Source organism: Crocuta crocuta, unplaced genomic scaffold (assembly GCF_008692635.1).
Source record: "Crocuta crocuta isolate KB4526 unplaced genomic scaffold, BGI_CrCroc_1.0 scaffold194, whole genome shotgun sequence".
In the NCBI taxonomy this organism is placed as follows: Eukaryota; Metazoa; Chordata; class Mammalia; order Carnivora; family Hyaenidae; genus Crocuta; species Crocuta crocuta.
The window spans coordinates 357,025-372,700 of record NW_027530084.1 but is presented as its reverse complement, the minus strand read 5'-3'; the positions used below and the strand labels follow the sequence as shown (position 1 = coordinate 372,700).

Sequence of the window (15,676 nt, the reverse complement as noted above, 5' to 3'; positions counted from 1 at the left end):
CTGGGGAAGCCTGTAAGAATAGAGGCTGGAAGGGTGGGCCAGACCCAGATACGGATGGGCCAGAGACAAAGGTTGCTGAACTTTATTTTGGAAGTAAAGTTTAACCACCAAAAAGTTTTAAGCAGACAAGAAACGTAACAAGATTTGTGTCGATATAAAGGAAGCGCTGGAAGTGGAGAAACCATAGGTAGAAAGGCTGTTTGAAGACTGGCAAATATGCCCAAGAACTAGGGCAATTTGCAGGGGTGGAGGGGGGGAGGTATACAGGAATGCAGAGGAGAAACCCTGAGATTTGAGAAAAAGAGTCTATTGACTGATGGATTAGGTAAAAGGAGAGATTAGGTATTTTCTCTCAGGCTGATGGTTTAAGAGGATAACAATACCATTTGCCAGTATGCGTGGGCACACACCAAGTACAATGGATTTAGGTGATGAAAGATGCATTAAGCTGTTGCACTTGAAGGTCCCATGAAACCCCCAAGTGAAAACATCCAGAGGTTGAGAACTAGGAGACAGGTTTAGACTCAAGATAGAGAATTTGCGGGTGAGGGCATGTCAGTGAGAGTTCTAAAGCTGTCGGAGGAAAGGGGTCACCTAAGAAAGTTTCTAGGGTAAGGAGTGGTATTAGGAAATCCACAGCTCAAGGAGCAAGAAAGAAGGTGAAAAGGCCAGGCTGGAAGGGCCAGCTTGGAGAGGAACAGAGACACTAAGTTCTTGGAGATGGAGAGGAAGGAAGTGTTGCAAGAGGTGAGGGGCTGCAGAGAGGTTCAGGGTTCCTGCCTAGTGACTTCACGGGCACAGAATGAGGATGCAGCGATGGAGAGAGAGCTCTGGACGACAAATGGGTTTGAGTAGCAGATGGGGAGGGAAGAGGCAGCTGTTCTGGGTCACACAGCTACGCTGGACGAATCCTAACCAAGGCAATGGTGTAAGGTTCTCTACTTGCCTTAGCAAGTTGAATGGAGGGCACAGAAGAAGAACAGTGGGTTGATTTGGAAGTTTGTAGCTAGAGGTAACCTGAGAAACTGGTCTTCCTCTGTTCTCTTTCCCACTCTGCTCTTGATTTCCTTCCCCGTTCCCTCCCTGTTCCCAATACCGTAGGCCAGTGTCAGGGAAGAGAAGCAAACGAGGGCCAGGCAGGCTCTATAAGGGTCAACCCCTGTGAAGTGGGTACAAACTTTAAACACCAAAGAAAATGGGTCACTCATGGATTCCTGACTCAATCACTGCAGGTAGCAAACCTCATTTACACATGCTTCCACATCATTACAATCAAGAATCCACCTCCTCCCATAACCAAGCTTCTGGCAAACTATTGACACTTGACCAAAACCACTGTCCTCCAAATCAATAATACCTCCTTGTTGCAAAACCCAAATAAAGACTCTTCCTATATTTATCTTTCTTGAGCTTTCTGCAACATCTGGCGCTATCCATGTCTTCTGTGGAAGAGCTCTCCCTCAGCTTACATCTCTACTGCTTTTCCTGTCCCATCATGCATATTCCGGAGATTTTCATCACTATGCCTCCTACTTCTTACTCCACACTTGTGGGGGTGACCTAATTTGCACCCGTGATTTCAAACTGATGACCCCCAAACCCATACCCAGACCAGACCTTTGACCTGACACCCAGGGATCCATGTGAGGGGTCCTCAGGCCCTGCAAACCCATATTTCCAAAATTGGGCTCATCATCTTCCTTCCCTTCAAATCTGCTTCTCCTCATCCAAACCCGAAAGTATCCTAGGTGTCGTTCCTCACTGTTCTCTATCCCTCACTCCAGACAGCCAGTCTGCCTGTGAGTTTGCCCCTTTCTCCAACTCAATTAGCACGTCAGTCAGCCCTTCAATGTTTCTCAATCAACGTTTCTCAATCCTGAGCACCCGGTGGCTTCCTACTGACATCCCCTCAAGGCCCTTCAGAAACCCAAGTGCCCCAGGGGAGCCACGATGAGCTCCTAAAACAAATCGAGTCATAGCAGGCTGCTGCTCAANTTCTCAATCAACGTTTCTCAATCCTGAGCACCCGGTGGCTTCCTACTGACATCCCCTCAAGGCCCTTCAGAAACCCAAGTGCCCCAGGGGAGCCACGATGAGCTCCTAAAACATAAATCGAGTCATAGCAGGCTGCTGCTCAGAGTCATTCATGAACTCCTCATAACTCCTGGGCTTGGCACGCCAGCCCCGCCACAGTCTGACCCAGGCATGGTCTGGCCATTCTCTGGCCCCATCCCCCTGCACGGCCTCCCCCGCCACACAGAATCACATATACCTCCTCTGTCTTACCTCTAAACTGCAACGGATGCTGCTACTCTGCCTGGATATCCTAATCTTCCCCTGCCACCCAGCCCCTGCACCCACCACTCTGACTGTCCCTAACTTCTGTGGTGACACCATGTCCTCTGGGAAGCCTTCCTCTCATCACTCCAGCAGGTGCTGGCTGCCTTTCCTCAGTTCTTCAAACTCTCCCCCAGCACCAACCATTAGGACGGCTCGACGTGTCCCTCAGCCTACTAGTCACCTGAGGACAGAGACAGCATCTGATCACCTTGCTTCCCCTCCACCCCCATTCCTGCACGGAGCCTGGCCACGAGTAGTCATTCATTAAGTTTACTGAAAGAATGAACTATTGACTGAAATGTAAAAAAGCTTCACTTCTGAGCCAGCTACTGCCAAGTAGTGTTTCTAAGGACTGCCAATGTTTAAACGGAAAGACGGAAAAAGAGACATGCCTTTGAAGAACGAAGAAGGGGCCGACATGTTCCCTCCCGAGGTCTGTGTCACTCTCTACTGGGAAGAGGCCCGCTGCACAAGGATTCATGAATCATTAACTGGAGAGGGCAGGGAGGGCCAATGTGGAAACCAGGCGAGGAAGAACAATTAAAAGAATTCATCATTCTGAGAACCTCTTTCGGGAATTTGATACTCATTTTCTTTATCACAACTGATGATTCTGATCCCTTCTGCAAAATGGGGTCAAGGTTTCTTTTGAAGACTGATTAGCTTAGTCAGAATGGAAGAATAAACACTGTTCAACATCTTTAAAGGAGATCAAGAGGACAGGAAAGAAGAGCTGACCCCTGCTGTTTCCATGAAGATATCTCTCGTTATATACTGACATGAGGCCTGGCCCTTTGCAGAAACGGTATTAACCTGTGGGGAACCACACACCATGGCAAACTACCATTTGATGAGTGAATCTTTGCATGTGGCCTTCCTGACCGTGAGGACGCATTTCTCCATGCCCCGCTACATCCCTGTTGTCTTTTGCTGTCCTCCACATGCATGAGGGTGTAGGAGCATATGACCAGCTTCTGTGGCTTCTCTGGGTTGCACAGGCACTAGACTAGCCCCTCCAAGCAGGACCTCTCTCTACATCTAAAACTGGGGGTAAGAAGGAGGATGGAAGAGGGGAACACATCGACCCAGTTTTAATCAGGGAGAAAGACTCCTGGCTTTTAGACAATCTGGGTAAGTCATTTTTGTAAGGATCCTACGTCCCCCATTCAGGGAAACTATACCAATAAGCCAAACTCAAAATTTAAAAATTATGGCCAACCTAGAAGAAAAACTGAAATCCCTATTCTGATGCCTATATTTTAATTGGTCAAAGTGGGATGACTAGATGGCGTGACCACGGTGCCCTGCACGTTTCCCTGTGGGGCTGGAAGACTTAACACACTACTGTCTCAGACAAAAGAGGCTGGAGTGTCTGTTACCAAAAGTCAATTTCATCCCACTAATTTGACCACGTGTCTCTCATACTTCCCTTTATACCAACTTCCTTGCGTTGGATCAAAAAAGCATTCAGTGGGGGGGGCCTGGATGGCTCAGTCAGCTAAGCGTCCGACTTCGGCTCAGGTCATGATCTCACAATTAGTGGGTTCGAGCCCCACGTCGGGCTCTGTGCTGATGGCTAGCTCAGAGCCTGGAGCCTGTTTCGAATTCTGTATCTTCCTCTCTCTCTGACCCTCCCCTGCTCATGCTGGCTCTCTCTATCTCTCCAAAATAAATTTTTAGAAAAAAACATTAAAAAAATGTTTTTAAATAAAAAAAAGAAACCTGTCTTCTTCATGTCCAGTAATAGTTTTATAACGCACGTTGGACATAATTGTATGGATTTCCAGTGCAAAAAAAGCCCACCTTATAGCACAATGTGCTTACTTGGACAATCCTGAAGCAGAGCCTAGGAATTATGTGATGGTATTTACATAACAATGTCAGTTTTCCATTGTCTTTGCTTTTTCAGAAAATCATACCTGGAGTATGTTTATAGTTTCAGACAAAATAAACATATCTGAATACTCCAGATAGTTTGAATCAATTGAGTCAAACAATTGATTTCATCTCCTCCACTGCTGGAAATACAGACACAGCCTTGGAGCTTACTGACCATCAGGATTTATCCAGCTCTCATGAAAAGCTCATACCTGTAGTATTTTCCTACATACTGCGGTCCATTCCTTATGCCAGACCCGATTTCCACAGGTGCACATCTTGCATGTGGCCCAGAGACAAGAAAGAGGGAAACAGGAGAGGAGCCTGAGGAAGAGTGTCCACAGACTCTCTGCCTCAGGCATGTTCTTACCAGGGCAACAGGGGTCTTTTCTCCATTAGGATTTAGAGCTCACAGGAAAGCCTGTTCGAGGTCTTCTCAAGGCAAGAACATAGTTAATGGCTAAGAAACCTTATGAAACAGAGGAAGGCTTGTTTTTCCTTCTGCTGCTTGGGACCAAAGGGGATTGAAAGAATTAGGAATTTGTCTCTGCAAATGCACTGGATATTTGTACCTCAGTCAAGACCTGAACTTCCACCTTCACTATTTCTTCCTCAAATTAACCTTTGAGGAGACACACATGAGAAATAGTAGCTAAAGCCCCTCTGCAAAAAAATACATTGTAAGTAAAGAGTGGATTAGAGAAACAAAACTATCCTTAGAAGAGTCAACATATGACCTAAGCAACTCCCCAAACACTTGGGTTTTTACGGTCCATAAAATTCAGATTCTTCGCCACCAGAGTACGACCTGCCAGCCCACCACCCGCCCCTCCCCTGCTATTACCCTTCCCTCCTCCATCAAGAGCTGCCTCCAATCAAGTATTACCTGTGGCCAGTGCAGGGAAAGAAGGGGAAGGAAGGGCAGAAGATGAACTTCTACCACAGAGTAAAGATATAAAACATCTGCATACCCAGAGCAAAAAGCAGGGACAGGTGGTACTTGGGAATCTCCGTGGATCAAAGCCTTTCTAACTGGAATGCACATTTTATGACCCACTACAAAAATCAAAGAGTTGTAGCAAAAGTACCAATGAACATTTAAGATGCCTTTCAGCCTCTTTTCAGGGAGCTCACAAAGCAATAGCTCTCCGCATTAATGCGCCCATCAACCAAACGAGATGGTGCTTTGCGGGGCTGCATCAAAAGAAGGCACAGAGGGTCAGGGCGGCCCTGTGCTGGTTCTTCATTTCCCTCAGCTGCTGCAAAGTGGGGACCGGAACCTGGCAAGCAGGTGAGATGGGCTCTGTGCCACAGGCTTTTCCCTGAGGCTAAGCGCATTACATGCCGTCATCCATTTGGCCCATCCTACAACCCCTGCACCCTTTAAGAGGGGAAGTCCAACAGTTCTTCACAAGTTTTAAAAGGAAAGCACATGGGTTCATTCCAGGAGCAGAGTTTATGATGACTTCCACGCTAAGGGGCACCCCTGCCTCCACTCTGCCTGGATCCCCCCTTATTCCCACCCCTTTCACCTCTGCAGGAGAGGGGGCAGAGAAGTGGTGTTTCAGGTCTGGCCTGGAGTAAACTGGGCAGGAGCTGCAAGCAGAAAGAGGAAAAGAGAAACAGAGAGCCACTTAAAATCCAAGAGAGGGACAGCAAGTTTCAATTTAGAAGGAGAGCTGAATTGATGAAATAGGAAGGTGAGGGAAAGAACTTCTAAAATCAACTCCATGCTAAGTGTCTCTCTCAGTGGAGGAAGGTAAGAACTACTGCATGAGCAAGTGACCCAGGAGTAACAATTAATGCCAAAAAAAAGCAGGCCCATGATTCTTAATTCAATCTTTGGAACAAGGTAAGTTTACAGAAATCGGAGAGAAAACTTATCTACTGGAGTGTACACAAAGGTACGAAAACTCCAGAAAAATGGATGAAAGGAAAAGAAAAAACCAACCCACGTGACCACGAGTTTATAAGCCAAGGAGAACCGCGTCCACCTAACTCACATGTCCCAGCCAGCACAGCGCCACATGCAGAACACGGACGACTCATCAACACAGTGTGAGTGTGTGCCTCAGACAGGAAAACAAGCTAGGAGTGAGCCAGTCGGGGCCAGGGCACCCAGAAAGCAGTACTACACTTCACTTCCGGAACACAAGAGAAGCTCTCATCATCTCAGGAAAATTGGCAGTGAGCTTTACAAACTTCAGTAATCTATTTCACCTGAGACTTCCATCCTGCCTTAGTCTTCTGTTCCCTCCCCTGCGTGTCTGATGTAATAGTATTGTAGTTCGGCAGTTGGTGTTAGTAAAGGGCAGGATCCGTTGAGATCCCTTCCTCACCTCAATGAGATCAGGGGTCAGCAAACCACAGCCCATGGGCTAAGAAGTCTGTACATTTTTGAATGGGGGAGGGGGGGTCAAAAGAATAACATTTTGTATTAAATGAAATTTCAAATGTCAGTGTTTTTATTGTTTTAGTGAAACAGAGTCATGCTCGTCATGTCCATGTCATCTACGACCCGCACTACAGTGACAGAGTTTACAAAGCTGCAGTGGGGCCGTGGCCTGCTCAGCCTAAAATGGGTGCTGGCTGGGCCTCTACAGAAAATGTCTACCCCTGGCTTAGAGACCTAGACACTCGATGGTCACAACTTCGACCCTCAGTCAGTCAGAATGTAGAAGACTTTGCAAAGGCTGGGGAGTATCTGAGAAGTGGAGCAGAACTTGGGCTTCCTCCGCAGGCTGGGGACAGGCCCTGGGCTCTCGCCAAGCACGCCCGGGGGACTCACCAGTAGAAGTGCTCCTCCACCATCTTGGTCACTGCTCTGGAGATAGCTCGTTCATGAGGGCCAAGGTTTTTGTTTAAATTCACTCCGAGTTTCTCTTCCAGAAAGTCAATTATGAATTCCGTGCCAGAAACTTTTTCATGATTATATTCAATCCAAGGCATTTTCCCTTGAGCAGAGAGTTTTCCACCAAAATAATTCTAAGCAGAGTCAATTTGAAAAAAGAGAAAAGCAATGTTTTATTAAGTTTCACTGTATGGTTAACAGAAACAAACATTCCGACCCTGTATTTGACAGTGACTAGACTGTTCAAGTGAATGAACTCAGCACAGAAACTCTTTAAGACAATAAATAGTTACTCTTGGAGGGAAAAAAAAAGAAAAAGGATTTACCTCACATGAAGACACTACTTTACTCCCACAGATTTTATCCAGGACTCTTGTATAGTGTTACAAAAAAGACCAGAGGTAGTGTTGAAATGATCCTGGTAAGAGTCGTCCAGTTACAGTGCATGAACAATCCACAAATGCCAAAAAAGAGTAAATAAACCATCATGGGGCTGGCACTGACCAGGCTGGTAACCTAAGACCTCATCTGAAACCCAGGAGCTCATGCCTGAATAATGTTTAATACCGCTACACTGCAAACAAGTGGCCCCAGAAACGATAACACTTGGGTATAACAATGTATATCCAATTTAATTGACTCAACTCCAGTGTGAGTGAAAATGTAGATTCCTGGGCCCCAGCCCAGCCGTCTGCAGCAGAATCCTGGGAGTGGGGCCCAGAAATCTGTGTTTGTGATAAGCTCCTCTTTGATTCAAACCTGTGCTAGAATCTTACAGTGTCCAACAGGACGTGGTCCAGATGGGGTGGGGTCCACTGGGAATTACAGTGACATGTACTGCCTGCCATATGAGAAGTCAAGATCTTAACCATGCTGGTGCAGGGGATTCTGTGGTAATGATTGCATTTATTCTATCAATTCTGTCAGTAAATCTGGGTCATTTGAGACCTCAAAGTTAATTTTTAAATCTGAATCCTTTTTTTGGCTGTCTACACAGCCTAAATTAATCAGGTTATTACAAATCAGATTATTACTCTTCCTTATACTTTATGCAAGTTGACTTGCGCAGATACTGTTGGCTGATAGCAATGTTGGCTCGTGCTGAGGGACAGAACTCTCAAAACACGGTACGTGGGACAGTAAAATGCTGCCATCACTCTGAAACCATTTGACAATTTCTTTGAAAGTTAAAAAAGCATTGGCCATATGATCTAGCCAACTCAGTCCCAAAAGAAACGAAAGCATATACCCATGCAAATGGTTGTACACAAATGTTCAGAGAAGGTTGATTTGTACTTAAAAAAAAACAAAACAAAACCAGAAATGCCCTTGAGAAGTATATGAATAAACAAATTCTGGTATATTCTTACAATGGAATAGCACTCAGCAATGAAAAAGAATGAACTATTGATATACTCAATACCACAGATGAATCTCAAAGCAATGTTGCTACCTGAGGTAAGCCAGACAAAGAAGGAATGCTTACTGTAGGGTTCCACTCGTATAAAACAAACTCCGAATAAAATAAACTCATCTATAGTGACAGAAAGCTAATCCATATTTGCTAGGGATGATGGGAGACAGGAAGGGGCAGGACTACAAAGGAGCAGGGAAATCTAGGCATAATGGATACATCACGATCCTGACTGTAGTGATGTTTACTTGAGTATTTACATATGTCAAAGTTATGAAGTTATACATACTAATTACGTGCAGTTTACTATATGTCCATTATATCTCAATAAAGCTGGGGCTCTTTCTTTAAAAAGATAGCATGAGATAAGTTTTAAATGCATCAGCCCTCTACATCTTTAAGCTTTTCTCTGAAGTAGAGGTCAGCATACAGTATGTCCCCGGCAGGCCACAGGGCCTCTGTCGCAACTCAACTTCACAGCTGTGGCAGAAAAGCAGCCACAAACAATATAGAAGCGAATGAGTGTGGCAGTAAAGGGCTGTTTGGGAACAATGAAGTTTTTATTTTCCTTTTTACTTTTTTCAAACTCTTAAAAATATAAAAATCCTTCTTAGCTCACATGCCCGATCTGATCCACAAACCTATAGCCTGCTGACCTCTGCTCAAGGGGCGCCCCTTAACCCTCATCACTTCCTAGAGAAACAAAATAACCTTAAGTTACGATTTGCATCAAGCCCTGGATAAGTAGATCTCTCCTTGCACAGATGACAGAAAACTCGGCCAGGTCCCCATTCAAGGAGACGCCTGGTCAAATCCTCCTTTGGGGCTCAAAACCAAAATTTACTGAGAAATGAAAAAACTACCATTTTTTGTAGGAAACCATTGGGATTAACAACGGTAACTATCATTCTAGTTCTCACCCAAATCACACCAAGATTTGTGCATGAATTTCCCCCAAAGCAAACATACATCCCAGCACAAGGGATAAGAACATAGAACGTTGCCAGCTTTCTAAGTCCAGTCTCTCTACGTCTAGAACTTTTGCTGCCAGTTGCATGTGGTGTGTACTAAGCATGCCTGAAGACTGAGCTGGTGGCCAGTGAGATGACAGGGTTATAGCTGGATATCGTGGCCCTTAAAGGCAGTTGTCTATTGTACCCACAGAACTGAGCTTAGACTACGTTTGAAGGTCCCAAGCTTCTCAAATCTTTGAGGTAATATCACCTTTCTGCAAAGCAGAGCAGGTAGTACTTAAATGTGCTACCCCTGTCTTGGTAAAGAACAATGGGGACTTTACCTGGTCCCTGTCTCTTGGTATGCTGTATCTCATTGCTTATTCTAAAGAAATTCATTCTGTGCCTCGCCTAGAAAGGAGAGCTACTGGGGCTGCTGTTAACCATATGTTTTTGTTGCAATTTTGAAAACAGAACCTCCTCTGGGTAAATACAGTCTATGCCAGGGTTCACAGTTTGGCAAGCAGAAGTGGGTCCATCCAGATGTCACCCTCACTCCTTAGCCAGACTCTATTGTGCAGCGAACAACCTGCACAACAGTACATGGCAACCCTAGACGTTCCCCTTGATGTTGACCAGGAGAAATGTCAGATACCTCTAAAAGTTGCTATTACATCAGACATTCTCATCATGTGTGCACTAAAGATGTAGATTTACCATATACCATAGCACCTCTTTCAGATCACCCTTGATGCCACCCATAGCCTCCTAATACCTCCCCTCAGGACTCTTGCCATTTGCAGATGGATTCTACGCTGCATGTTGACATCAGAGGAAACTGCAATGCTAACAGCAGAGAGGCAAAATCTCTGCTGTTCAAAATTATCCAGGGGAGGGGCGCCTGGGTGGCTTAGTCAGTTAAGCGTCCGACTTTTGCTTAGGTCACGATCTCGCGGTTCGTGGGTTCGAGCCCCGCGTGGGCTCTGTGCTGACTGCCGGCTCAGAGCCTGGAGCCTGTTTCAGTCTGTGACTCCCTCTCTCTCTGACCCTCCCCTGCTCACGCTGTCTCTCTCTCTCTCCTAGAAATAAATAAAACATTAAAAAAAATTTTTTTTCAAAATTATCCAGGGGCTTTGAATGGGTCCATTGTAACCCTTCCCACACGGCAGTCTGGGCCTACACCATCTAGCTGCTGCCCACCTGGGCCTGGGCAGGCTATCAATCCCTCTGGTTTCCTGAATTCCAAACTGCTCACACCCATGTCAAGGTCTCTGCCACCTCTCTGACTTAGCACACTCTTCACCTTTTACAGGAATCCCTTTCCTCCAACCTCTGCCAAGTCATATCCATCCAAAATATTTAGTTCAAATTTCCCCTTGTTGGTGACCTGTGTCTTCAAGGTGCCACCATTATCTCCTTTCCTCCATGCTTCCACTATGCAGAGTACATTCCGGTCTTCGTATTACATTACTGTTTGTACCTCTGCCTTTTCCTCTGAACCATCCCCTCCCTGAGTATTTGGTACATTTTTATCTAGATCACTTTTAGAAACTGGAGTAACAAAAATTAGTGGCTGACTCTTATGGAAATGAAAGTTCTAGTAGGTCTTCACCGTCACAGATTTTACTTTTAGATACAGAAAAAGCATTTGACAACACTCAACATCGATTCATGATCAAACCTCGCAACAAAGTGGGTACAGAGGGAACACACCTCAACAGACTAAAGGCCGTATGTGAAAACACACAGCTAACATCATAGTCAGCGGTGAAAAGCTGAGAGCTTTTCCTCTAAGATCAGGAACAAAACAAGAATGCCCACTCTTGGCACTTTCATTCAACGTTGTACTGGAAATCCTAGTGGTGGCAATCAGCCAAGGAAAAGAAATAAAAGACATCCAAATTGGTAAGAAATAAACTGCCACCACTTGTAGATGACGTGATACTAAATATAGAAAACCCTAAAAAGACTCCACCAAAAATCTATTCAAATAAATAAATTCAGTCAAGTTGGAGAATACAAAAAATATGCAGACATCTGTTGCATCTCCATACGATAATGAGCTAGCGACTAGAGAAATTAAGAAAACATACCACTCACAACTGCATCAAAAAGAAAACAATACCTAGGAATAAATTTAACCAAGGAGGTGAAAGACCTATACCCTGAAAACTATAAGACACTGATGAAAGAAACTGAAGGCAACACAAATAAATAGAAAGATATTATCATGCTCATGGATTAGAAGAATTAATATTGTTAAAATGTCCATTCTACCCACATCAGTCTAAGGTTGAATACAATTCCGACCAAAATATCCTTAATATCTAGCAAAGTACTAGAATGAATAATCCTAAAAGCTGCGTAGAGCCACAAAAGACCCTGAATAGCCAAAGCAATCTTGAGAAAGAAGAACAAACGTATCACACTCCCTGATTTCAAACTATACTACGAAGCCACAGTAATCAAAACACTACGGGCACTGGCACAAAACAGACACATAGATCAACAGAACAGGATAGAGAGCCCAGAAATAAAACCCATGCTTGTACAGTCAGTTAATCAACAAGAAGGGAGGCAAGAATATACGAAGGGAAAAAGACAGTCTCTTCAATAAATGGTGCTGGGAAGCCTAGAGACCTACATGCAAAAGAATGGAACTGGACTGCTTTCTCACATGATACGTAAAAATAAACTCAAAATAGATTAAATACCTAAACGTGAGACCTGAGACCATAAAACTTCTAAAAGAAAACATAGGCAGTAATCTCTTGGACATCAGCCTTAGCAATACTTTTCTGGATCTGTTTCCTCAGGCCAGGGAAACAAAAGCAAAAATAAACTGCGAGTACATCAAACTAAAAAGCTTTTGCACAGCAAAGGAAACCATTAAGAAAACAAAAGGACAACCTACTGATTGGGAAAAAATATATTCAAATGATATATCCAATAAGGAGTTAATATCCAAAATATGTAAAGAACTCCCATATGGGGCGCCTGGGTGGCTTAGTCGGTTAAGCGTCCAACTTTCGCTTAGGTCATGATCTCGCGGTTCGTGGGTTCGAGCCCCGCGTCGGGCTCTGCNAGAGCACCTGTATAGGTATTTTTCCAAAGAAGACACTTACATGGCCAACAGATGGATGAAAAGGTGCACAAATCACTAATCATCAGGAAAATACAAATCAAAACCACAGCGAGATATTACCAGTCAGAATGGCTAGTATCAACAAGTGAAGAAACAACAACTGTTGGCGAGAAGGTAGGAAAAAGGAAACCGTCACGCACTGTTGGTGGGAATGCTAACTGGTGCAACCACTATTCCAAACAGCTTGGAGGTTCCTCAAAAAATTAAAAACAGAACATACGATCCAGTGATTCCACTACTAGGTATTTACCCAAAGAAAACAAAAACACTAATTTGAAAAGACATATGCTCCCCTATGTTTACTGCAGCATTCTTTACGATAGCCAAGGTATGGAAGTAACCTAAATGTCCATCAATAGGTAAATGGCTAAAGAAGATGTGGGAAGGACAGGGGCGCCTGGGTGGCTTAGTCGGTTAAGCGTCCGACTTTCGCTTAGGTCATGATCTCACAGTTCATGGGTTCGAGCTCCGCCTCGGGCTCTGTGTTGACAGCCAGCTCAGAGCCTGGAGCCTGTTTCCAATTCTGTGTCTCCCTCTCTCTCTGACCCTCCCCTGCTCATGCTGTCTCTCTCTCCTAGAAATAAATAAAACATTAAAAATTTAAAAAAAAAAAAAAAAAAAGAAGATGGGGGAAGGACAGACAGACAGTGGAATATTACTCAGCCATAAAAAAGAATAAAATTTGACATCTGAACAATATTGATAGACCTAAAGGATATTATGCTAAGTGAAATAAATCATACAGAAGAGACAAATACTGTATTATTTCATTTATCAGTAGAATCGAAAAAACTAACCAAACAAACTAGAAACAGACTCATAAATACAGAAAAAAAACTGGTGGATATAGGGGTCAGGCAAAATAGGTAAAGGAGATTAAGAAGCACAAACTTCCAGTTACAAAATGAATAAATCATAGTGATGAAAAGTACAGCATGGGGAAAACAGTCAATAATATATATTGTAATAACTGTATGGTGACAGATGGCAGTTACACTTACTGCTGTATTTCATAACATCTAGAATTGTCAAATCACTATGTTATACACTTGAAACTAACATCACATTGTACATCAACTAGACTCCAATAAAGATAAAAAGAGATCAACTAAAAAGAAATGTATTTTGCTTACTAGATAAAAAAGCAGAGACAACACTTTAGAGACACTAGGATTGTATCTAATGAAAAATCAGAGGAATTCTGTTTTTTCAAAAAATATTTAAAAGAGAAACATAAAAATGTCTAAAGTAATTGGCAAGACTATAAGATGCAGATGATCTTTCCATGAATTTCAATTTTTCAGAATGTGGTTTTATTACTTTTAAAATAAAAGTATTTCTTTTTATTTTAAATGTTTTATTTATTTATGAGAGAGATAGAGACAGCGTGAGCAGGGGAGGGTCAGAGAGAGAGGGAGATAAAGAATCTGAAGCAGGCTCCAGGCTCTGAGCTAGCTGTCAGCACAGAGCCCGATGCAGGGCTCGAACCCACGAAAAGCAAGATCATGACCTGAGCCAAAGTCAGAGGCTTAACTGACTGAGCCACTCAGGCACCCTAAAGCATTTATTTTTGAAAACAAGACTTAATTTCCCTTAACGTCCTTAAATATATTGAAGAATTCCCAGTCTGTTTTATTTAAGCAGCTGGAGTCCGACTGGCCACTGAGGGTAGTTTCTGAAAGCAATTTTGAGAAGAAAGATGAAGAGGTAAAACCTCTATATTTTTTCGGAGCTGAAGTTTCCCCCTGCAAGTCTGTTCTGGGTGGGACTAATCTACCCTTACACTACATTTTTAGCGCAGCGGTGAAAGCCATAGGCTTTAGATTTAAAAATCTGGTTATATCATTTATTCAGTTGTGACCCTGGTCCCTCTCTGAGTCTCCCTTAACCTTCCCTGGGCCTCAGTTTCCTCAATCACAGAATGGGGATATCAAGAGTTATAGGAGTAAATGAAAAAATGCACAATGAAGTGCCTGACAAGTGCCTTCATCAGAAGTATTAACATCACCATCACCATTTTGAAATGCAAAATGTGAAACCTTAAAAGAAATCCCAAAATCTTGGGACACTGACTTGCTACGTGAGCTATGGTACCCCCAACTTTTCAGCTAAATAGGTATCCATCACATTCACTGCACCCCCAGAGCCATCTTGAAAGGTCTCCCACTGGCTAAATTTGAGATATTTGAGCAACTTTTGTGGATTATAACACAATGGGGGAAAAGCCCATGCATTCACTGTTATGAAATAATAAGAAATATGTATGTTTGTCTCTGCCACCAGTTCTCAGAACCAAGCTCCCAAAAGCCTTATAAAAATTCCTAAGTGATGAGAGCACTAGGATAAGAGTCCTAGGAGCATCTTTTATCTTACTGAGGTGACTCTGGGTGGGCTCCTTGGATGGCTCTTGGGTGGTGGACAGGTCACCATACAGACCAAACCTTGATTAGAAGTCAGGAGTTTTCAGCCCCACCCTCTCCCCCATCCTCCGTGGAGCTGGAAACAGAATTAATAATTGGTCATGTCGATGTGAGGAAGCTATAAAATCCCAAACGTATGGGGTTCAGAGAGCCCTCACTGGGCAGATACACCCATGCAGGGAGGGTGACCCTCCCCAACTCCACAGAACAGAAGCTCCTACAGTGGGACCCTCCCAGACCTCACCCTAAGTAGGACTTCATCTGGCTGTTCATTTGTTGTTGTTGTTGTTGTTTTTAATGTTTATTTGTTTACTTTTGAGAGAGAGAGAAGGAGAGGGAGACAGAGAATCCCATGCCGTCAGCACTGAGCCCAAGGTGGGGCTTGATCTAGCAAAACCTGGGATCATGACCTGAGACTAGAGTCGGACACTGCACAGACTCAGCTACCCAGACATCCTAATTCATTTGGATCTTTTACCATTTTCTTTAATGAACTGGTAAACATAAGTGTTTCCCTGAATTCTGTAGAGGGGAAGGATAAAGTCTGTGAGACTGAGCCTTTACCCTGTGGGATCTGACACTGGGTAGAGAGTATCAGAATCAAATTAAACTGTAGGACATTCAGATGGTGTCACAGAGAGTTGCCTGGTGTGTTGCGGGGGTGGGGGGGGAAAT

At 43.9% G+C, this 15,676-nt stretch overlaps 1 protein-coding gene across 6 annotated transcripts in view; it reads right to left on the bottom strand.

Moving 5' to 3' along the window:
* Nucleotides 1-15,676, bottom strand: part of FAXC (failed axon connections homolog, metaxin like GST domain containing) — a 73,137-nt gene that overhangs the window by 43,335 nt on the left and 14,126 nt on the right. For all 6 annotated transcript variants that reach the window (XM_077764758.1, XM_077764760.1, XM_077764757.1 and 3 more), the window contains one exon: nucleotides 7,007-7,203. In XM_077764758.1, the coding sequence (XP_077620884.1) occupies nucleotides 7,007-7,203 (197 nt within the window). The remainder of the gene's footprint in view (nucleotides 1-7,006; nucleotides 7,204-15,676) is intronic.